General features: G+C 42.6%; 1 protein-coding gene across 1 annotated transcript; it reads left to right on the top strand.

The window, feature by feature from the left end:
- Positions 1 to 230: 230 nt before the first annotated feature.
- Positions 231 to 2,306, top strand: ARC (activity regulated cytoskeleton associated protein). Its single transcript, XM_010227876.2, has one exon. The coding sequence runs from the start codon at positions 635 to 637 to the stop codon at positions 1,847 to 1,849; it is 1,215 nt and encodes a 404-aa protein (XP_010226178.1). The 5' UTR covers positions 231 to 634; the 3' UTR covers positions 1,850 to 2,306.
- Positions 2,307 to 24,589: the final 22,283 nt, after the last annotated feature.

Genomic DNA, 24,589 nt, shown 5'->3' with positions numbered 1-24,589 from the left:
AGACACCAGTCCTCGCTTTTTCCTCCAATGATCGCAGTGCAGAGCGTGCCGGAGGAGGCAGGGCACCACCCACATGTTGAGCTGCGTGGGGTATAAGTAGATGGAAGTGCCTGGACTAGTGGCAGTTCAGGCAGGGGATGAAAGCAGCTCTTTGCATCTCTAGCAAAAGCAGCTCTCCAAGCTTGCTAGGGAAGAAACTGATGGGATTTTAGCTGCAGCTTCTAGCATTTGTATTTCATCGGAGCAAGGAGATTTCAGCAGTTGGAGATTCTCTGCTTTGAATGAGCAGGTAGCAGGCACGCTTTCGGGACCGGATGCCTTAGCCAGCTCCTCTCCTCATTCCTGGAGAATTCTGCCTATTTCTGGGACACACTGAGCACGTGACACCGGCATTTCCAGCTGGACACCGGGAGGAATCTGCCTACAACTCTCTTCGAGATTCACGAGGACTAACAGCTTGCTCTGCGGTGATATCTGATTCGGTTGTGTTTGTGTTGAAAAGTCCTTGGAGGGGGGTTTGGAAGTCTTTGTGCATCTTTTGAAAAGTGTTGTGGTGGGGTTTTAGAGAGCGGGCTTGGGAGCAAGGGCATAGAGTCCAGTTCTTTCCGTGTTTGACGCTTGTACAGTAGGAGCCATGCAGCTGGATAATGTCACCAACGCTGGCATCCACTCCTTCCAAGGGCACCGCGGAGTTGCCAACAAGCCCAATGTGATCCTGCAGATAGGGAAATGCAGGGCAGAGATGTTGGAGCATGTCAGGAGGACCCACCGGCACCTCCTGACCGAGGTCTCCAAGCAGGTGGAGCGCGAGCTGAAAGGCTTGCAGAAATCAGTGGGGAAGTTGGAGAACAACTTAGAAGACCACGTCCCAACTGACAACCAAAGATGGAAGAAGTCCATCAAGGCCTGCCTGGCCAGATGCCAGGAGACCATTGCCCACCTGGAGAGGTGGGTCAAGAGAGAGATGAATGTTTGGAAGGAGGTGTTTTTCCGTCTGGAGAAATGGGCGGACCGTCTGGAGTCCATGGGAGGCAAATATTGCCCTGGGGACCATGGCAAGCAGACTGTGTCCGTGGGGGTGGGAGGCCCAGAGATAAGGCCAAATGAGGGGGAGATTTATGACTATGCCCTTGATATGAGCCAAATGTATGCGCTGACCCCTCCACCTGGGGAGGTGCCCAGCATCCCCCAGGGCCATGATTCCTACCAGTGGGTCTCTGTGTCAGAGGATGCTCCAACCTCTCCGGTGGAGACTCAGGTCTTTGAGGATCCCAGGGAGTTCCTGAGCCACTTGGAGGAATACTTGAAGCAGGTGGGTGGAACAGAGGAGTACTGGCTCTCTCAGATCCAAAACCACATGAATGGCCCAGCTAAAAAGTGGTGGGAGTACAAGCAGGACTCTGTGAAGAACTGGGTTGAGTTCAAGAAGGAGTTCCTGCAGTACAGTGAGGGGACTCTGACTAGGGACGCTATCAAAAGGGAGCTGGATTTGCCCCAGAAGGAGGGGGAGCCCCTGGACCAGTTCCTGTGGCGCAAGAGAGACCTGTACCAGACTCTCTATGTTGATGCAGATGAGGAGGAGATTATCCAATATGTGGTAGGCACTCTTCAGCCCAAACTGAAACGCTTCCTGAGCTACCCCTTGCCCAAAACTTTAGAGCAGCTCATCCAAAGAGGGAAGGAAGTTCAAGGCAACATGGAACACTCTGAAGAGCCCAGCCCACAAAGGACACCCGAGATTCAGTCTGGGGACTCTGTGGAGAGCTTGCCACCCTCCACCACTGCTAGTCCTGTGCCCAGCAATGGGACACAACCTGAGCCCCCTAGCCCACCAGCGACTGTCATATGAGCTTGTCCGGCCGAGGCGGCTGTTCTGGTTATATAAAAGGGAGAAGGGGGCGTATTTAGGAAGCTTCTCCTCGGAGGGCAATTCTGGCTGTGGTAAGACATGAGGTGTGCTCAGTCTGGCAGCCACAGCAGAGGAATTAACTTTGCATGGTGGGGGGAGGGAGGCGAAAGGGGAGAGGCACCTTAGGATGAGGTTGCCCACCTACCTGAGCCATGCAATCCAGTGGTGCGAAGGATGCTGCTTGCACCACTGTGGGGGATGGACAATTTTATGAGACCCCTGAAAAGAAACTAGAGGCAATCCCCAACTTCAGAGAGGGAGCCACTTGGCGCTGGTGGCTCTCAAATTTCATGCAAGTGCAGCTATTGGCTGAGGGTTCCTACCCATCTGGATATCTCCTTCTCCTTCTCTACTCCCTCTTGCAAATAGATGTCCCTGCTCCAAAGAGGAACATCTTTCTTTTTAACCCTTACTCATTTCTGACCTACTATGGGGCTTCTGCTTTCTTGGCATCTTGGCAAACTCCCACTCCAAAGAAACTTTCAAAAAAAAAAAAAGTCCTAGGACTTCAGCAAATGAAAACTTTAATGATCTGGATTTTTTTGAAATTGTTTTACATTTCAAGGCAACTACCTGCTTTAAAGTTTTTCCTCCCAAGAGGCTTTTGCTCCTTGCCTTAGCTTCTGCTCACTGCAGTCAAAGCCACTCCAGTGCTAAGGCAAACTTCTCCCTCTCTCTGCTCTTTCTCTGGCATGTCATACTGTGCATTCAGCAGGAAATGGAGTTTCAAATTAAGTTTTGAGCTAAATCATTGAAGGGGGAGCCTGACTCCTCTGGGAGAAGGGAGGGTGTTAAGGTGGAGAGAGGAGACACCAGGGTTATTCTGGAAAGGTGGGAGGAGGAAAGGGAAATAAATCCTTACATTTTGAATCAAAACCAAACACATCCTAAATCAAGAGCAAAATATCCCCAGAGCAGTAAATTGTGTCCATGCTGACGTGTGGAGACTGCAGGAACTCCCATGGAAAAACTAAAAGAAGTTCAAAGAGGAACTCCGTGTCCCAGCACAACCTCAGCTTGTGCAACACAAAGAAGAGTTCCTGCTGGCACAGACAGACTCAAAACAATCTTGGAAAGACTGGCATCCCAGTTCTGGAGCATCTGAGGACTGTGTTTGCTCACAAAAAAATCTTGCTGCAAAAGCCTTTTGCCATGACTTGAGAAAGAGCTGTGCCCTGTGACATTTTCCATGTCGAGATGGTAGTGCTCAGCATTCACCTTGTGTTGGCTAGCGCCTAATGACAGGACTCTGAGACAAAGCTGCTATAAGAAAGATTGGAAGCTTGGCTCTTCAAAGCTCAAGTCTTGACAGATCTTGAGCATCACCTGCATTCGCCTTCAGATCAAAAGGGGAACACCTCCACAAGGGAATAGGCAGGACGCAGCACTTGGAGTATTCTCAGAATGCTCCTGGCACCACAACAGCAGTGATATGCAGCACCGATGGCTCAGAAGGCCTTCGACATCCCTCCTTCCAAGAGGCTGAAGGTAAGACCACTCTCTGATATTCCCCTCCCTGCTTTCCTCAGACCAAAATTAGCCCTTGCTCATCCAGTAGAAACTTTATACTAGGATAAAAATTGGTCTGAAACTGGGCAGAATGTATTGAGGTGACAGACTAGGGCTTGGGAGAAAGGAGAAGGGAGAGTCAGCCAAAGAGGAATAAAGGATGGGAAATAAGGAAATTGGCCTAAAAAGACACTGTATTTTAGTGTGTAGTTGTCTCAAGGCGGCTGAATCTCTGTTGTCTATTATCATTTCTAACTAATTTAATAGGAAAGAATGAGAAGCTTCTCCACTATCTCAGACCTGCCTCTAAAGTTCTGGGTTTGAGTCCCCAGCTGTGACAGCATGTCAGAGGTCCATGCAGAGACCAAAGGAGAAGCATGTTTACTCTGTGACTTTGCCTAGAAGTGAGTCAGTGATGGGAACAGCAAGGGCTCCCTTCTCACTTGCTCAGAATGAGCTGGTTTGGCAGACAATTGTATCTGTAGAGAGAAGGGAGCAGTTCTCATTGATGACCTGGGATGAGCAGTGGAGGAGGAGTGGGTGTCACTGCTGAGAATGAGCTGGCTTTGCATCACAAGCATTATCCTTTTTCATTATAGTGACTCACTCAGATCCTCCTCTGAGAAGAAGTCCCTGCATGGTGCTCAAGGCTCGGAAGGAGAATCAAAGGGAAAAAGGCTTCGAAGCATCATGGACCTAATGTCAGGGTCTTCAGCCATCTGGTGCCGGATCCTCTCTCTGAAGGAAAGACTGGCACAGGTAACTAACTACCTCTCAGCTCATGCCTGTGGCCCTTAGTCTCCCCAGGGGTGGCAAGTCCTCAGGTGTTCATACCTGAGACACTGTGTAGCCCAGATGCAAGCCATGCTGGTTTTGAGGCTTCAGCTTCATCACTGAGTGGTAAGGTGATAGCACCACTTGGAAACGTGGGATTTCAGCTGCTTGATGCAGGAAATCAAGAAATTGAGAAACACTTAGACAGCAATGCGCCACATGCTCTAGGTGACCCTGTGTGTGTGCAGGGGCGTTGGACTAGATGACCTCTAGAGGTCCCTTCCAACTTTAAGCATTCTATGATTCTATGATTCTATGAATGTCTATGGGGAACTCCAGGCCCCATCCACTTCACGGGCAGATAATAATCTTAGATCCTGTGCTCTCCACTTTGAAAATCTAAACTGAGCTGCTGTATTTTTTTTCTTTTACAGACATTCCTGTTGCTGTTGCTTCCTTTCCTCCTCTGTGTCCTGTTTTCTCAAGAACTAAGTGCTGCTGGAAGACAGAGCAGAAAGTTTTGTGTTCCAAGAGTGCACCAAAGAGCTGTGCAGGCAGTACAAGGCCATGTTCGAGGTGCTGTGAGATGAAGCGAAAGAGCGAGCCACTTCCAACAGGGTGAAGAAAAGGCTGCCAAAGAGCTGAGCTGATCCAAGTAGTCCAAGCATAGAAGAAAGAGCTGAGAGTGAAAAGATAAACTAAGAGGCAGTGCAAACGAACCAAGTCTGGGCTTTGAGGACAGCAAGGATGCTGGAGTTGTACTGTCAGATGAGATGATGTTATACCTCTGCGATTTGGTGCCAGTGGGAAGTATCTAAAGAAATTTTCACTATATCGTCAGTTAAAAACATTTTCTCGGTTTACCAAATGACTGACCATATGTAGGCTATGAACCCTCCATGCTGCCAATGCTGTAACTCATTTTTCCTGAGTTGAGGGTAGCTTCATTTCATGCGGGTATCAGTTTTCAAACCTCAAACAGCTCTTGGAGTTCAGAGAAGCATCTCAGAGGCCAGATGCTTGGCTGAACCGCTTGAGCCTGCACATCTGGGCCAACTGTCTTGCCAGAATGGACACTCTCGTGAGACAGCAGGCACTTCCTGGGTCTGCATGGCCTGGAGTTACTGCAAGGGCTGGTGTGCTTGTGCTGGCCTTGGTGTGACTGTTTCCATCCAGACCCAGGGAGAGTAAAGGTGCATGCCAACAGTACAAGTGAGTTGCACCAAACCTCTTTTGCAAGACCATTTTGGTTCACTTCTCTGTTTAAGGTCCAGTTGGTACCTCTCTCTTCCAGAGCCAACTGCCCCGGGTATGCGTGCCCACGTGTTGGTGCGGGTGTACGCGTGTTGAGCAATCAAATCCACCCAACCAAATTCTGCAGTATTTTCTTGCATTAGAACTAAGCCAATGGGATCTGATGTGCATTCCAACAATGCTCAGCAAAAAATGCCCAGGACCAGAAATTTGTGAAATAATGCGAGGGCGGACTTCAGAGGCATCATCCCAGAATCGTAACAATATTTGATTTTGAGGTGCTTAATTTTCACAGACCCTTTCAAAGGTTCTGACTGCCTGAATAGGCATTTTCTTTTTTCCATAGACTTCCTGCTTTCTCAATTATTTAGCCTGCCTGAGTTTCTTGATCACCTGGTCCTGAGGTTTGTACATTTTAAGCTGACTTTTTGGAGTGTGCAGAATTAGATCTCTTGTACTGGTTTTATTTCAATTATTGCTCCTAACAAACTGGAGCCTTACTTGTAGCACCCTAGTTTATATTACCAGACTCTCCAGGGAGGACTGGTTTGCTCTCCTGTGGCAGAGACTTGCAAATGAAGTGTATATGTGTTGTATCTGTGAAACTTTAGTGGATTTCAGCCACTGGATATTTTTTTTTCCTTAGGTAATTTTACATTTGACTCTGACAAAACTACTTTAGAGCTTTTATTTTTACTAGAGATATTATTACTTCAGATGAACTTGTACAAAAGGCATATGCATTGAATTACTACAGGTTATGGGGGTTGAAGCCAAAGGTCTTTGTAAGCCAACATCACTTTCTCTAGATCTGACTGTATCAGACAGTTTATTCCTCATGTGTCATGTTGGAGTTACAAGATCACATCAAGCCACTAGAACCTGTCAACAGATTAGTGCTATACTATATTTGCTATTGTAGCAAAGCCTTTTGTAGATTTATACAATAAAACTTTGAAATATCTGCTTAAATTGCTTTGTGTCTTGCTTTCCAGGCTTTATTCTTTTGTTCATGGAAGACTCTGGTAGCTAATGCCCTCCAAAAATTTGGGTCTTACCAGCCATCTGCGCTTATTTAAATCACAAAATCCTATGTCTACATCTGAAGTAGAAAAATGTTTTTCTTGGCAAAAGTGAAAGAGTGACATCAACATAAAATATAATGGACTTGTTCAGAAGTGGGCTTCAGATGGAGGGAATATGGATGAATTTAGCTGGCTGCTTAGTTTCCCAGACTGTGAGTGAGATGTGGCCCATGGGTCTAGCTGAAACAGTCTCTTGCAGGTCCATGGACAGAAGAGGATTCTGGTCAGAGTGTCTCATGCAAGTACAGCTAGGAGAAGCCCTACTCAGAGGGCAGTCACATTCCCATGCTTCAGAAATAATATGCACAGATGAGCTGCAGCAAGGCAATGTAAGCTGGAGAAATCACTAGCGTGAGTCAACTCTACCTGACATCCAAAGGGACTTTAGGGCTCAGAATAGCCAGTGCTCAGCAGCACAGGGAGATGGGACCTGCTATTATAATACTGTTTTTCTAGCTGGTGCATTCACCTACAGCAGGGATATATTCCATCCCTCGGGTTCGTTACCTGTGCAATACCTCAGGGTCAGGAGGGCTGTGAGAAGGGACCATCACAGAGGAAGAAGCTCAGTGTCTGAAATTGAAATGAATGTTTTTGCAATAGGCTGTGCTCAGAAATCTGTCCCCAAGGATCTTCACTCCATGGGGATACAGAACTCTGCTCTGTCTTTGTGTTTCCTTGCAGCTCAGAAAATATTTGGACTTAGGAGGAATTAAACCCCATTATCTGCTCTGCCCTTGGTCTTTCCCCAGAAAGGAGGGTGTTAGGGCTAACAGATTCAACTTTTAATGAACTCGAGATCTAAATAGGCTCCTGCTTCTCTCAGACACCAAACATGCACTGCCAGTGTTATCTCAGATAACCTTGTTTGACTTAGATAGTGAGGGCATCCTATGGTTTGATGGCCAAAGATGCCTAAGGGACAGTCGATAACATTTGTGTCTTCAGCTCCATTTACAGCTTTTTCAACCACAAACTCTGAGCAGGAGTAGAAAAGGAAACCTGAACATGCAATCTAGCTTCATGGCTGAATCTCTGCACCCAAGCACTGTCAACAGTAATATGATGAATGAGCTACAGGGTGCAGTCAGAGCCATCCCATGCTGGGGGAGTGTGGGAGAAACAAGGTAAGAGTACAGGGTTAGATTTTGCCTGGTCTCTGGTCATGGCGGAAGGTCTTGATCTTCAGCAGGAATCAACCCTACTCCTTGCAGAGTGAAAACCCAGAGCAGCTCAGCTGGAGGTGCTGAGCTCTTCCAGTAGAGGGGGACAGAACTCCACTGTACACAGTGGGAGTTAAAATTAAAAAACACTATAAAAGAGAAAAACACATTGTCATCACGATCTGTTCCCTCGCTGCCCACTCTTACAGCTTCAGCAATACATGATCAGTGGTTGCTTCAGTGGAGGACAACCTACACAAGTGTCATGGTGGAAGGTGAGGAGGACCGATGGTCATTGTTTCATTGAAAAAATATGGACTGGTGGGAATGACCTACTAAAGGAGAAGGGAATGCCTGGCAGTGCAAGCTAAATTCAGAAGGTTTCTAATTTTGTTCCAGAGCCCTCTGGATTTGAATCCAGTAATTTTTATTTACTTTCTTCTGACGGCTGAGGCTGAAAAACCCTAGAGAGTCTCTGGGTCTACACCTCCATTTAATGAAGAAATGCCCTATTACTGCTCCCAGCTCCATCAGTGGAGAGTCACCTGGGATACGTATAGCCCAGGAATGGATTAACTGACTCAAATTAGTGGAAACTTCACCAAAATCAAAGTGAGAACCATCTCTGTGTTTGCTGGGGCATGATCCAATGTGCAGAGATATTCAGAAACATCTTTCCACTGATGGAGAAGAAATATGGGATGAGGCAAACACAACATTAATTCACTCTCTGATAATGTTTTATTTTTATTTCTCTCTGTGGTAACTATATTGATACGTTCCTAATTTTTTTTTATTCAGGACAGCTTGAGGAAAGTGCTGAAATGGACTTTCTCAGAACAGTGCATTCACATATGAAATATTTGTTCTCCTTTTTTTTCCCCACTCTCTCCTTTTTAATCAACATGATTGCACTGGTCAGTCATGTAAATCATATTTATTGATGGTTCAGGCAGGCGGCTGTTTGTGCACAGCCTAACTGCTCCCCTGGAGCCACTTTTTCCCACAAAGCAATGTGTAATTAGGGAGGCTGTGAAACTTTCATTATTGACACAATCGGCTATAATGGCTCCACTTATCATGTCAATATGATGCTCTGGTGAGTTCTGGATACTCACTCTGATCATGCAGTTGCACACTATCTTAAAGCTTTTCCCATAGACCCTAGAAGTAAGGCTTTGCATGGCAGATGACATGCTTTTTACAACTAATGTATAACCATTTAAATTGGAAGGGAAAACTGCTTTGTGCAAAGTTAGGCTGAATTTAGCAATAAGTCTTGGGTGGAAAAAAAAATGGGGATGATAATTATCTAAGGGGGAACCATTTCCCTTATTTTCAAATTTAGTTGATCATGCTGTGTCAATTGCCTTTCAATCTTTCCCCCTTGCATATTTAATAACTTTCTGCCTGTTAACTTGCATCACCAAATAAGAGAGGCTCTCCAAGTCGCTGGAGTTGAACAGAGGGCAACCATTCCATTGCTTCCCCATAGGGACAGGCTGAATGAGCTCAGTCATTATGAGACACAAAAGAACTCAAAAACGAACGTTAACTCCACAGAAAATCAGTCTTTGCTTAGTTCTGTATCTTACAGAATGATTTGATGGCATTGAGCATTTCTTTTTCTAAAGGAATATAGTATGCTGACATTTTCAAAATGAACCTTTTTGACTTTTTGTTTTAATACCGAATCACTTAAAAACTGTCTCCAACTTGAAAAAAAATAAATAAAGGAAAAAGAATAAAAAGAGAATGGTTAGAAGGAACAAAAAGTAGATTAGAATAAAATGTTTTGGGGCTCAGAAGCACATGCTGAGTTAGTGCAAAATAAAATGTGGTGTTCCGTCTTTGTCTTGTTTCTCAAGATATTAGTAGAGGTTCTCATCTAACTTGACCCTGTCCCATTTCCACCTCTCCTAATATGACTATTGAAATACAAAATAAAGCCACCCATTATTTCCTTAGCTGCAAGAAATAGACCTTGTGTGTTACTATGATGCATAGTAACTTCAGTTAGGCAGAATTTTCTCAGCATTACAGAAACAGTGTGAATCCTTTCCTTATCCAAAACAGAGTCATCTTCACAAAAAAGACACACACGTGGCACAGGATTGCTGCCAATTTTATCACCAGCACAAGCTAAATTTAATGTGACCTTTAGGCTGACCTCACCCCGGACAGCAATATTAATGCAGTCTCTTAGGCTACCTATGCTGATGTTTAGTTATAGCTTGCCCAGAAAATCAGGATCCTCTTCTAATCACTTCATTTATTCAAGACAATTCTCTCTGACAGTCAGAACGAGGCAAAAATGGTTTGGTTAGCACTACTTCACAAAACATACAGTCCAGACCAGCCTCCCACCCCATGTATTCCTCTTCAAGATTCCCACAGCACCGTCTCCACCCCTGTAAAAAACTGGCAAATTAGTATCAGTAGGAATAATGACACTTGTTAGAACACCATAGCTGCAAAAATTGAGTTTGATGGAGCACAAGCCACTCCTGTGCACACCACAGGGGCCCAAGGATGGGCTTCGTCTTTTCTAACTATTTAGTGAACATCTGCAATATATCTGAGAGCTCCCACTATAGTCGATGAGGAGAAATGGCATTTTAGGGAAGTAGATACTACCAATTGAAAAGTTAGGATAGACCTTCTTTGATACAAGGTCATTTTTTTTTAGCTTTTTGCCTTTCAACTTACCTGGCCAGATTTTAGGAAGCCTGCAAATAGCAGTGCCTCTCCTTGTTTGTGCACTGTTAATTGACATTTGTGAACTACTATGAAAGTCTTCTGGGGAGACTCTGTCTGCAAGATGAGATTCTAGTTAACTTGTGAAGTCCTTTCTATCTCAAAGGGTCTTCATGTTACCAGTCATCACCTTTCCTAAATTTACTCCTTAGCCAGCCCATGGATCAAAGAACCTCAGAGACATGAATCTCTGAATGGAAATCTGCACCTTTGTCTCAACATTCGGATGGATTGAACTAGTCTAGAGGCTGGTATTTCTCCTTACAGCCCTTTCATCTGAAGATTGCTGAAAGTCATGTTCAAGAAAAACTTCCCCCATTGATTAGTTCACCCTGCCATTCATAGTTTACATGAGGAGATGGGTGGCGTGAATTACCTGACCAGAAAAGGAAACAGTGGGGACATCTCTGTCCCACGTCTACTCAGCATCTGGTAATGATCCTTCATTGGCCCCCGCTGAAATATCATTGTCATGGCACACACCCACCTAATGCAGACCATCCTCATGGTTTAGACAGGAAACTGAGGCACAAATCTGAATTATTTGCCAGTGCTGGAAGGAGAGGGCGCTATAGGGTTTCCCAGGCCAGAACCTCAATCCCTGCTCTGTGCTTTCACTGCTCAGATATCCATTCCCTCTGCAATCACTAGGATTTTTCCTCATTTCCTACTGCCATTTAAGTCTCCTGAATACCCTTGTAACCTAGCAGAAAATAAGGCCTAATTTAGCCTGTTCCAAAGTCCTTTACTTCTAAGGTTGCCTCTGTACATAGACTTTCAGGGAAGTAAATTCAATCTGAGTCAAGGCATGACTTTAGAGGAAATTACGGAAATTACTTGAAGACATTAAGCCTTGTAGCTTCATTCTTCATCAGAATTAAGGTAGCCTTAAATGCAGTGTGGCTGACTCTTCTTTAACTTGATCAGAGAGGCACATCTGGAAGTAAATTAGTCTTGTCTTAGTCTTGTCTACTTTGATCCTCCAAAAAAGCATTTTTTGCTGTCAGTCGTTTGTGGGCCCAAGCATTTTGGCCCATTAAGAAACTGATGCCTCCTCATTCAGAAAAGATGATCCCACATATGAGGTGCAGGTATGAACTGTGTGTATGTACCTCTAGGCTGTCCTAACAGGACATAAAATGGAATCTTTAAAACCTTATTTTTGGAAAAGGGGAACCATCATCACTGATCTAGCATTTTGATGGCTTGTTCAGTGATGAGTATCACTATAGGGCTCTGCTGCAAATATTTAGGTAAAACTGGCTGTTAAAATAGCCACAGATAGTTCCTGAACATTTTGCTAAGACTTACCACCATCAAACTCTACTCTCTGACACGGTTGTCTCTCTCCTGGGGACAACTTCAGTGCAGAGCGAGAGGCACTTCTCTTTTCCTCTTTCCTACTGGTGCTCAAAGCCATGTGTGCCTCTCTGTGCCAAGGGAACACAAATCTTCCCAGGTCCTGCCTTGCAGGTGGCATCAAGTACATTATACTGATTACAAATGCAGTTGAGAGTCAACCTTAGATCAACAGCCACATATAGACCAAAGAATGAAAATCAAGGAAAAGTTGCATGATAACAGGATTTTCTTAAAAGATATAGTATTTAGAGTAGTCATACAAGTAATTTTGTAGAATATGTCCCCAGAATCAGTTAGAACCAGGTAGAACCCACTTTTTATTTTTTTTTCCTAGGACTTGGTAGGAGGGATGCTCCAGCCATTGTTTAAATCAAACTTCTTGTCATATGTGCTCCTTCACCATCTCCATTGCTCCTCCTTTAGTGAATGAAAATGGCTGGCCAAACAGGAGACTGCCAAGGGTATGAAGGACATGGGTGCAGCTGATGTTGCCCAAAGCCATCCACAAGAAAATTAGGATGTTTTGTATCTTTTATCAGTAGAAACCACTGTCTGCCAACCCTCTGACAAAAAAAAAAGGGGGGGGGGAGCTTTGCTGGCTAAGAACATGCAGTAGGGTTTAGAAACAAAGAATGCAAACAGAAACAATCTGCCTGGTAATACTATTTTTCCCCCATTTTATTTACTCCTCTTAACCAGAACTTTTTCTCCAGGGACTGCATGTACTCAGGGGTTCAAAACCATGTTCAATGTTCAAAACCAGGATCACACTGGAGTGATAAACTTGGGAGTTGGGCCCATTCAGCATTTAAGAGGTTGTTCTTCTCCATGGTGGTCAGTGACAGGACAAGGGGTAATGGGTGTAAGTTTAAACAAAGGAAGTTTAATCTCCACAAGAGGAAGAACTGTTATGGTGATGAAGCCCTGGAACAGGCTGCCCAGAAAGGTTGTGGAATCTCCTTCTCTGGAGATCTTCCAAATCCATGCCTGGATGTCAGCCGGTGCCACATGCTCTAGCTGTTCCTGCTTCAGCACGAGGATTGGACTAGATAATGTCTAGAGGTCCCTTCCAATCTTAGCCATTCTGTGATTCTGTGATTCCACTCTCTGAACTCAGTTCATCTCACAGTCCACACCGTACTCAGAAAAACAAACAAACAAAAAACAGGAACACTCTACCATTGTTTTAGGAGACTGCCTCTTTCTGTTTTCATGGAAAAGCCTTCCAAAAACACCCATGAATCAGTAAGTCACTGCTTAATCTGGATTCTGATGCAAATCAGATCACAAGAAGCAACGAAGTGCCCTTGTTTTCTCCTCTTATTCAATCTGCTCTAATAATCAGACTGCCAACTAGTCATTTTGCCTGCAGTTTTACCTAGTTGCTGAAATTAAGACAAGCTCAGAGACTCCAAAGCAGAGAACCCAGCACCTTTTCCATGGCGTGAAATAAACCTAAAAATAGTAATAATTATAACTATAATAAGTATTATAACTATTATAAGTAATAAATAAATAAATAAGGACTCCTGAAAAGATCATCATCCTGTCATGAGAGAATTTCATAGATATTCAGAACTTGTTTCTATGACTCTGAGGCTTTACCTTTCAACAGGTAGAAGATGTCAGTCAGGATTTTTTGCTGCTGGAAGCAGGGCCCAGTCTCTATGGAAACAAGACGGAGGTGATGGTGCCTACGGAGAGGCATTCTGCACATATTCCCATATTGACAATTTAAATTTGCACAAGATATTATCATTAGCTCAGGTTTAGAATAGATAAAAAGTTCTTGAACTTCCCTGGATTACTGAGCCTGTCACTGTTGTCCTCTCATGTCCTGCCATACCTCCTTCTCTACCCTCTTGCCTCAGTCAAGGAACTGTACTGGCTGGTTTTGCCTTTTTTTGTTTTTTTTTTTTTTTACCATTTTAAGATTAAATGATTAAAGAAATTATTAGAAATGAATAAATACAGGTGAAAAATTGACCTATTGATTTTCCCTCCATAGGTGTCAGGGGATGAAGAGGATTTGCAGCTTTCCAGGACAGGTTTACAAGAGGAGATGCAAGCAGAGGTGATGCTCTAGGAGTTGACACTGCTTTAGGGTCCCCCGTACAGCACATCTATTTGGGGGGGACATGTGGTAAAGAAGAATCCCAATCACAAAGAACCTCAGAAGAGCACTCTGCAGCACCTTCCCTTCTGCTTTGCTTCTGTTGCCATCAGCAAGCCAGGAACTAAGTCTTCAGAACTGTTCTGTGGGTGGGTGGTTTCCCTTCCTGTTTTATTGCTCAGTTTCTTGCTTCTTGGGCAAGAGAAGAAGAGAAACCCCCTGTTTTCTCCGCATTCTGAGTGGATTTGAGGAACCGAAGGGATGGATTTGCCACTGGAAGAAATTCATGAGTTGTTCTGTGTCTTTCACTGCAGAGTCTGGGATTTGAAAAGGAGTTTTAGTTGTGTGTGAGGTTGAAAGATTAGAGATGTGTATTCCAATAATACAATTCAGTTTGACTCCTTCCCTGTTGGTACAAATATCCTAGGGGCTGTGTTTTAAACTAGGTCATGGCAGTGGTCCAGTCCATTCTTTATTCATTTTTATTCATCTTTTAAACGCCTTTTCCGCACTAGGACTTTCTAATCACATATTACTTACTTTCTTCTTCTTACTTTCTTCTTCTATTCTGTCCTCCCACTAGTCAGGCTTATTTTTCCAGCCAGCAAAGGGTGGAAATTCTTCCTTTGGCTTTAATCGCATCTTAATTCAGTGAGACCTGCTCTAGGTATCCTCAACAGGTCATACATAGCAGCTGCCATGGGTGTGCAGCTTCTGTCCAGAAGATTTGGCAGCATCAGCTCAGGATTTTGGAGGGTTTTGGAGAATATTTGGCCCTATCTTGCAAGCAAAAAAAAAAAAAAAAAAAAAACCCTGCAACCCCTGAAAGACCTCAGAGAATAAGTTACTACTTGACTAAAAGTCTGCATTTCAGTGGCATAAGTGGTATTATGCCATTGCAGAAGACCACAATTAACAAAACTGCCCCTGCTTGCAGCTGCAGCTGGTCTCTGCATAAGTCAAAAGGGTTTTTTTATATATATATTTATGTTTTCTTTTTTTTTCCAGCATCTTTTTTTTTTTTTCTGAAACTCTCTTTGTGATCACTAAAGCTGATTTTTCAACAGTTACACTTTCAAACGAGGAGGCTGGAAGATTTCTAACAGTGGTGAATTCAAATGATCGCTGGGGAATTATCTGTACCCCAGGACACTAAAAACTATATGCAGTCCAACTTCTCCCTCAGGCAGGACACTGCTGGGAGTGAAAGGATCATGAATGGGTTGAAGAGGTAATGGAATCTGAATGCTTCCATGGATGCTGTTGCCAGGGAGACCGCTTCCTTGGCATCTCTGTATGGTGAGCACTCCTCTTCCATTAACTTCTTTAGAAATTAGGCCCTCAATATTAAATGATGAGGAGAAAGAAAGATAGAATTAGAATTTAAAAGGGAAAATACCCACACAGACTCCAGCAAGGAAACAAAATAAAAGCCTTTTTTTTTTCTTCACATACTTTTGATTAAGCAGAATTTTCCACACCAGCACTATTGTGTAATGGAGTCACTGAGACAGATCGAGGAGGACACAGAAAGATGTGAAACTATCCTCTGACAAATGACCCTCTGCCCTTCTTTTGCATGCAATAAAAATACATAAGACAGCAGGTGGGGGGTTGATGCCTACTCTTCCTTGACCACCTTTGGGTGCTAGAGTACATCATTTACACATTTACCCTCTGTTCTAGAGCCCCCGTGCATCAGTAGAATGAGTCCCACTGATTGAATCAGGCTTTGGATCAAGGCTCTGCTCCTTCATGCTGCTATTAAAGAGGTCAGTACATATGCTATGGAGGTTGTAATGAGTATAAGAACTCAAGCCTTAGCACAAATTCATATGTATGGCTATGCCATCCGTAAGAGATGCAGGAGCATTGAACTTTCAGACCTGAGCCTTTCAGACATAAGAGAACCTATTTTTTAAAAAGTCTTCCCACTACTACCTTGTAGTCCTTTTTTTTTTTTTTCTTTTTTCTTTTTTTTTTACTTTTTTCTCTTTTCTTTTTTTTAACAATTTTGCCATGATGGAAAATAAAAATTGCAAAGGCATGGAGGACAGAGTATGTGGGAACCTAGATCAGAAATTGAATCTAGGACTCAGTAGGATCCTAGGAAAGATTTAGCCCTCTATCAAAGATTTCACAAAATCATTTTTCCAATCATTTAGAGACTGTCTGTGCTCTTGACCTATTAGCAGCTTTTAGAGTTAGCTCAAGAGTTTTCTGGAAAAGCAGCCATTCTGGATACTGGTTTGCTCACCAGGTAGCATGTTGAATTTTTTAAATTGTCTTTAACAAGTGTCCAAAGCCACACTTAGAAGAGAGTGTTTTGGATATGTTTGTACATATCATTTCTTTGGCTTTGGCTTTTTTAAGCAAAAACAGCATATTGTTCCACACCCTTAATTTGACCAAGTCCCAATTTTATTAAAATATATCCTTTCTTTTATCTATAATTCCCGGCAATAGCCTAATTTGTCTTTGCCCTTGTTTTATAATAACACAGTAGAAGAATTTTGCCATTATTTCCCTGTCTTTATCCCCTATTATTAAAGTTGTCATGATGACTCAGACCTGGACAAGGGTTTTTGTCTGAAAACCCTGGGTTTGCTACCAATCCCCAGACTGCTGAGCTGCCTGTTTGTTCTGATGCGAGATGATGTTTTTTTGACCTGTTAATCCTACTCCCATTCTGGTGTGGATCATGCTGTTTTCTGAGCAGGGAAAATGACATGAAACAACTCCACATTTACTGTCTGTTCATGAGGTATTTACAGTGAGACTGAAAACAATGTTTGTGTTGAAATTAGGAGCGCACAGACTGACAATCTGTCGTCTCCTTCAAACCCCTCTCCCCCTCAACCTGCTTTCCTCCATGTCAAGTGTTCCAGAATGGAGATGAAAATATATATATATGTATATCTTAAAAGAAGCGACATATTTATCCTATAACAAATATACGCATCCTAAAGAACCATTACGCTCACTAAGCACAGACTAAAACCTAACCTTTTTGGCCTTCATTGCAATGACTGCCAGGAAAATAAGCAAAGGACAGTCAAAAGGATGAATTAGGACTTTCCATTCCCCATCTCCCTTGAGAATTTGCCTTGACTGAATTTGCTTTTGCCTGTGTGTGAACAGGGCAAACCAAGCAGGACACCTTTTTCTTCCTACATATATACACTTTCAGTAGAATATGTGGAGAGGAGAATACCAGACAATTTCTGCTATATCTGATATCCTACAGATGTAGACCTCAAGTCTCATCTATCTGCTGGAAAGTGGGACTCCAAGAATAGCCAGGAAATACAGTGGCAGTCAGTAGGGGACCTTTATTTCTGTAGCATTCCAAGCACAGCTATAATACATGCAATGATGTCTCTTTTCTTGTAGCATTCTCATAACAGAAAATAACCAAATTCATGTAGTTTCAGTGGGTACAAAGCTTTTTTAGAGGCCTGAGTCCTCAGCTGGTGAAGAGGCCACAGTTCAAGTCCGGCATTTATATGTGGTACATGAGAACCCCAAAATAAGAGTGATTCCATGGTGTTGCACTACAGATGCTTAAGATAAGGCTGTATGGGACTGTGAAACTGAAGGTGGTTGCATGCATCTCGCTCTCTATTTGCGAGACTACATCTCCAGCATAAACAGAATTACTGTCATTGCCTGATGAAAACAATATGACCATGGCTGCAACATGGCAAACTCAGTTTTGGCAAGAATTCAAACTTTCCTAGGATAGTCTAGGAGTCTCCTTCATGTCCCTTTAGCATAGACCAGCCCAAATCTCCTTCCTAGAGTTTTGTAGCCTACTAATAAAACCTTCCTGAATTGCATCTTAAGATGTAGGTTTCCTGTTTTGTCCCTGAGGCATATTTTTTTTTGCTGTAGGAGCCTTTTATTTGTCTATTTCTTTGAAGCTCACCGTCTGCTGCCTGTTCCCATCTCTCTCTGCTTTCTCTGTCTGACATATGTGAAGCTTGAATACTTTCCCTTGCAGATCCTGCCTGCTTACTGCAGTCTATAAAAATAAATCAAGCCAAACAATAGTCATGATTAATGCCCTCCCATAAAAGCAGAGCATCAGTCAGTAATCTTTTACCCAGCTTTCAACACCATGGCTGAGCCCCCATTTACTGTTATACTTTTCCTTTTTTTTTTTTTTTTTCATATGTGGTCTTTCCATCTTTTTTTTTCTTTCTTTCTCAGATGGATCAATCAGTCCACTGTTACTGTGAAACAGCTCTCTGCTCCATCTGGCCCAGATGGAGCTTAGGAAAAGTGATAAAGAGGACAAGAGACTGCATTAGTTCAGCCCTGTTAATGGGGGAAAAAAAAAAAAGGGAAAAAAAAGAAAAGAAAAAGAAAGGTAAAAAGCATTCCTGGACTTACTTGGGTGTGGTGGAGCAGGGACAACAGGAGAGAAAGGGAAATAGAGAAGACCTGGATGTTCTTTCCAGGAAGAGTAGGAGGTTTTATCCCAGTCCTAGAGACTGTTATTGCTGTTTCCTGTTCCCTTCAGAGCTGTTCATCAGACAAACTCACTCTCTGAGAGGCTGAAACCCACCAGGAAAAGCCCTATGGATACTTTCAAGTTGGACGTGTAGTAGCACAAATCCTCAGAGATAGGACATTGGAGATGTTTTTCTGAGTTTGTTTATGGCCTCCTGGAGCAAGATCTGAATGGGGAACTGTAAAGCTCTGCTGCCTCGCTGCTCTGTGACCTTGAGTAAATCACTTCATTGCCTGGCTCTCGAATTCTTCCCTTCATCTTGTCTGCTATGATCACTTATTTTTAGGGCCAAGATGATCTACTCAATCCTTGTTTTTCTGTTAAGCTTTGGAGTTTCTGTATGGCTTTTGGTAGTACCAATGCCAATAACAGCATAATTGGAAGGACAATCACAGAGAAGAGAGATAGCTGGATTTTTTTAATAGCCAACACCATCTAGGGACTCTCTCCTGAGGTTGTTAACTATAGAGTTAATTTTGCATGTGAGTATTTTCTCTGGACTGTCACCCATGAGACTTTTCTCTACTTTTCCTTCAGGGAAAGACAAAAGAAAAACTCAAGCTGTAAAAAGCAGTGAAGAGAAGAATGGTTGTTGTCCTTGAATATGACCCATAATCATTCAACTTCACACCTAGAGTATGCTTTTTTTTTTTTTTCCAGTACAGCCTTATCCACTAGTACCATGTCCAATAATTGCCCATCTGAGGCTCAAAAGAGAAGTCCTTGACTGAACATGTATTTATTTTGGCGCTTCTCACCAACAAAACATGATGGTATGAAGAGGCAAAAAGGTAAAGGAGAAAAAAAGAAAGAAAATAAAAAAGAACCTTAGACTTCTTAGAGATGCCTACAGAGGTTATTCAGAAGCATCAGATAAACCTTCTAGTGATTAGACAGCTGTGAGCTGACAGAAGCTAAGAAGACTTCAAGAGACAAGATATAAAGAGATGCTATTGTTTTTTAAATGATTTGAAGGGAGGAGGAGAAAAGAGATAGGAAAATGGACCTGTCTTAACTCACTTTCCCACTCCTTCTCCCTGAGAACTAAAGTTGCAACACAAATGCATACCACAACCTAGCTGTACCAAATTCTCACTGCACATTTGGATTAAGACAGAAGATGACCACTTTTTCTTTTTTTTTTTATAGTGTGCCTTGTTAAGCCAGTGTATCAGCAGAGATAATGCCGCAAGGAAGCAAACCTGTTTAGCAAAATGCATTTCAGCACACAGAGTGGACAAAAGGAAGGACATAGGCACCCTGAATTGAAACAGTTGCCTGAGAGGTGCAAATTTGTCAGTTTTCTCTGGTGTGTTCTTTATGTGTTTTCCCCGGTGTGTTCTTTAAGTCTTTTTTTTTTTTTAAAGAATGAGATTAGTATTCATGGAATACAAGATGGAGCACCCAGCCCTGAAATTCTCCAGAGAGTGGTTTTCGTGAGGAGTAAGTGCAGTCAACATGTAAGTGCACTAATGAGATAAATGCAAACAGCAGTACACACTGTTCCAGGCTGGATATAGACATTCTCAAGGAAAGAAAAATACATGTTGTGCTAATAATTTGTATGTCAGTACTCAACACACACTTCCAGCTGGCATTTTATGCATATGGAGCAATAGGGATTATTTGGTAAAAGGAAAGTTGGTACAGAGAAGTATTATTATTGTGGCGTTTATAAATTTGTCACATCTCACAAGAAAAACAAACAAAACAGTTTTCACTCCATTTCCAACCAGAATCTCAGACTTTCCTTGCTAAAATTACAACAATAATAATAAAAAAGACACATAATAATCTACCATTATGCATCTATTGTAATTAGTGAACTTTCTAGAAGATGAACTTTGGTTACAGGTCAACTATAAAAGCCAAATTAGTTCTGGCATGGACTATACACACTCACTGCTGTCTCACCAATTCTTTACACAAGAGTTTTTGTTTGTTTGTTTGTTTGTTTGTTTTTTTTACCTGAAATAGTGGAATTGCCCTCAGCTCAGCTGAAAGTTTAAATATAAAACATTACACAGAACTGTCCCTGGTTGATGTCTTTCCTTGCAAAAGAAATTCTATATTGACTCGAGGGAGTCAGCTTGGTTGGCACCCACAAGCTTCTTGAATGGTAGATGGAGGAGAGTAAAATATCCTGGGTATTTCAGATGGTACTTGAAATGTTTGTTTAGACAACAGAATCAACTACTTGTTCTCCACTGACTATAACAGTACAACTGTAAAGTTTATTAAAAGTAAATTAATCCTCTGTGAGTCTGAATCAGAGTGCTGACAAAACACTGCAGCAAAGCCAAAACGGAGAAATGACAGGAAAAAGGAACCTAGTCCATCTTTAACAAAAGCAAAAGTTGATTTCATTCATCTGCACTAGCAGAGGTCTTGAGTCATTCTGACTCCTGAGAAGGGTCATTCTGAAGCAGTTCAGTCTAAGGACATTACAGATCATGGGCTGAGTTGTTCATAGCCAAAACAGTCTTTATCCAGTCTGCAAAATTATAAAATAGATGCTGACTTCACAACAGCCTGTCCAAAGTTTTAAAAACTTTGACCTGACGTCCTTTATAATAAAATTTTTTAAATTTGCCCCACAGTTCTTGGAACTACCTGAGAATGAATGCTTTTGTAATAATATATGTTTTGAAATACTCCCAGCCTTTCCACAAAGATGTGAGGTGATAGCAAAGGCAGCTTATTCCCATATTTTTTTTATCCTTGTAGTCTATTTTTGTCTGTTTTTGGTCTCATCCTATTTTGGTATTCCAGGTCCTGGATTCTGTTCCAGCTTCATGTGGCAAATAGAAGATCTCCCATTCAGTGGAGCTATGCCAGGTCCTTCTGTTGCCCATGTGACCTGCCTTATGTTAATTTGTTGGACCACCAACAGCTGTCTTGGCAAGAGCTATTGGAGAACCCTACTGACTGTGCCTAAACGTCAAGACCCTTGGAAGCGTCTAATGGGAGTTGTATTTGATTAGAGGGAATTGGTTTTGTGCATCTTGTTTCTGATGAGGGAGTGCAGATGAGTGAAAAGGGATGTCACTCCTGAGCTATATTTCTCCTATAATAAATAGGATGTGAAGGAAGCTCTTCTGGATGCTTCATGGACCAAGTGCCATGTGGCCTGACACTCTCCCAACTTTGTTTTTCAATTGCGCATGGGGATCACTGTCAGCCCTGGGCATCCCAGATGCGCTCAGCTGAAACATACCCCTTTGCCAGAGCTGCTTGCCTCCATAATAGCCCTGTCACCTCTCATTAGCACCTTCCCAAAGGCAATTTAAACAGACACCACCATCAGGGCCAACCCAGCTGGAGTCATTTCCATGAAACAGTGGAATTCATTATGAGTGAGCACAGGAGAAATCTGCAGCAAACAGAAGATCAAGAAGTAAATGGGGAGAGACTTCAGAAAACACCTTATGCATCTGTAATGCAATTAGTGGCCAAAGTAAATGACAGCTTTGATGCGTGTTTTTTTTAAATCTTTTTTTTTTCTACAATAAGTTCCAGGCCTCAAGCACATCCACTTCCAAAGTTCCTCAGATGAAAATGAAAGTGAATTCCAATTCAGCTGCTGGTTTGAAAGAGGTAGGATTTGACAGAACTGGCTGCTCCATTCTTTGACACTGCTCTGGACTTTATAGACTTAAAGCATGTCTTTTAAAAGGGCAGGAAGAGATAGTGTGCCATAACTGCTTTAGGAGGAGTTATTGATCTTTCCAGTTATAGCTAAGTAAGAGCTCAGATTGCCCATGATGTTATTATTCTAGGAGTGAAAGTGAAGATTATGTACAGTCATATGAGTGTAAATATACATGTATGTGTGTATATATACATATATATATATATAAAGACATATGTAAAGAATATATATATATATTATTTTTCTAAAATGTCCAGTGGATAAGTTCTGTGTTATTTAAAGTTACACACTGGAGAGCCTTGGAGAATTAGCTCCTGATGTTGAGAGGTGAGTTTTCAAAACAAACTAAGATAATCAAGTCTGACCAATAAATATAGTTATGCAAAATTAAAATAAATAAATAAATAAATAAATAAATAAATTCTTCTTCATTGCTTCTGTAGACTCACCTTATGTCATCATATTCTGTAAAAATAATAATAATAAAAAGATACCCAGGACTCCTGCACATACTTTTTCTATGATTGTTTTGGTATGTAATTGGGCTCTAGGTTGCAATGCTGTTAGATGTGGAGAGAGTGCAGCTTTTCTTTAGTAGGCAGCTGGGGTAGTGGATTTCTTCTTTGCCAGTGAGTGCCTGGGGATGTTTTAAAGTGTCTGTGTGGCCTGAAAAGGGACTGATTCTTCCAGGAACCTCTGAAACAGACTTATCAGGAAGGAACATCCCAGGTAATAAACATACCTCTCAGTAGAACGTGTCACTTGAATATAGTAAAAGGAATCTTCAGCCCTACCAGTATGGTGAGATAGCCCAGAAGATGGCCCAGATGTTAATAGTCCTTACAGCCCACACCATGTTCTTGCTCAAAGCCCATCAGGTGTTAAGCATCTTTCTCTGCCCACTGTCCTGCACAGGACGAGCACTGCTCATTAGCCTGATTTTCCCATTATAAACCCAATGCTCTGAGATGTTTCTCTGAGAGTACTGTTCTTTGTGTTTCAGGACACCATGGCTAGATTCCTGCTCTCCAGCAGGCCACCTTGTCTCCTTTCAGAGCAGGATCTCCTAGTTACACCCTGTTGTCCTACTGACAATACAGAATATTGCAGCTTGCAAAAGGCAGACTACCTGGCAGTGAAGAGAGACCAACGCTGGTTGCTCTTCCTGAAACTAACACAAATTGCTGCACTGTAAGACATGATCATTTCTGACTGTGGTCTCCAAGCCTGGACAGAGTAAGTTCAGGGCTGCCAGAATTTCTACAAGGATTTGTGCCAAATCCCCAGAAGAATATCAGGGCATAATTTTTGGTGCTTGCAAACTGTTATGAGTTGCCTGAATGAACACCTGGGAAGAAGAAAGGTTGTGGGAAGAGGCAGTGAAATAATCATTTGCCACTTATCCACTTTTTGGCCTACAGAAAATAGTAGTGGTTCACTCCTTGTGAAAGGAGAAGACTATGTGATTTATTTCTAATACATGTAAAGAAATGCACTGTAGACATCTACTGCTGAGCTAGTCCCCCTAAAAGAAGGAGGGAAACTCTCATTTTTTAAGTCATGATTCATCTCTTCTTATTTAGCTGGCTACCCTGAGAGAAGAGGAATTATCCTCTGAAAGTGACGGTTACAAAGGGAATTCAGGGTGACGATCACTGACGGCTATGTTTGGCTGATGAATCTCTCCTAAACTGCCTAATTAAGTGTGTATGCAGAGCCCAGAACAACAGGGCCTCAATCAGAGCTAAGTGTTACTGTATTATCTATAATAATAAAGCGAAGCTGCTGCTGGGTGCAAGCTGCGTGTTTGGCTTCTCTGTGTGGTAGACTGTTGCCTCGATGTGACATCTGCTTCCCTTTATGTCTCTTGTGTTTGTCACCAAGGAAGTCTTCAGAGGAAGCCTGATGGAACATGTGTCAGGAACTGCACACAAAACACGAGCATGGTTTAAAGACTGCTTTTAATGAGTCCATTATGGCTTTGCAGCTTTATCTGGAGCAGGTGGACACCTCCACGTGCTCTTGTTGAAGGCTGGTAACCAAAACAGTAATTAGCCGACCGTGTATTCTTAGAACAAGGACCTCATGCATGGATAGCAAATAAGATGAATGGATAACAAACAAGATGCACTATTCACTGATGCCAAGGAGGCATATTCGTTAGACAAAAGCAATTCTTTTCCCTTGCATATTTACTGCTTCCAAGGCTTCTTGATGTCTCTGCCTCAAGTATTTGAATTAACCTGAGAAAAGTGTTTCTGTAGGGTCCCACCTGTGGGACAACAGCATCAGGATCACCCTTGAGCAAGGACTTGTGCATGGCTGTGCCAACAACTGGCATTGCTGGCTCCAACTGTGTAAGCGCAACTGTTCCTCCACGGGACTGGGGTAAGACATAGACATTTCTTGCTGACCAGTACCATTTCCCATCCAATATGAGCTTGCTCTACAGAAGGAGCCCAAACCCTCTCTCTTTTGCTTGTTTATCCCTCTGA

The sequence above is a fragment of the Tinamus guttatus genome, unplaced genomic scaffold, assembly GCF_059628265.1.
Source record: "Tinamus guttatus ecotype Peru unplaced genomic scaffold, ASM5962826v1 Tinamus_guttatus_pri_ptg000032l, whole genome shotgun sequence".
Lineage (NCBI taxonomy): Eukaryota > Metazoa > Chordata > Aves > Tinamiformes > Tinamidae > Tinamus > Tinamus guttatus.
This window is presented reverse-complemented; position numbering and strand designations above follow the sequence as displayed.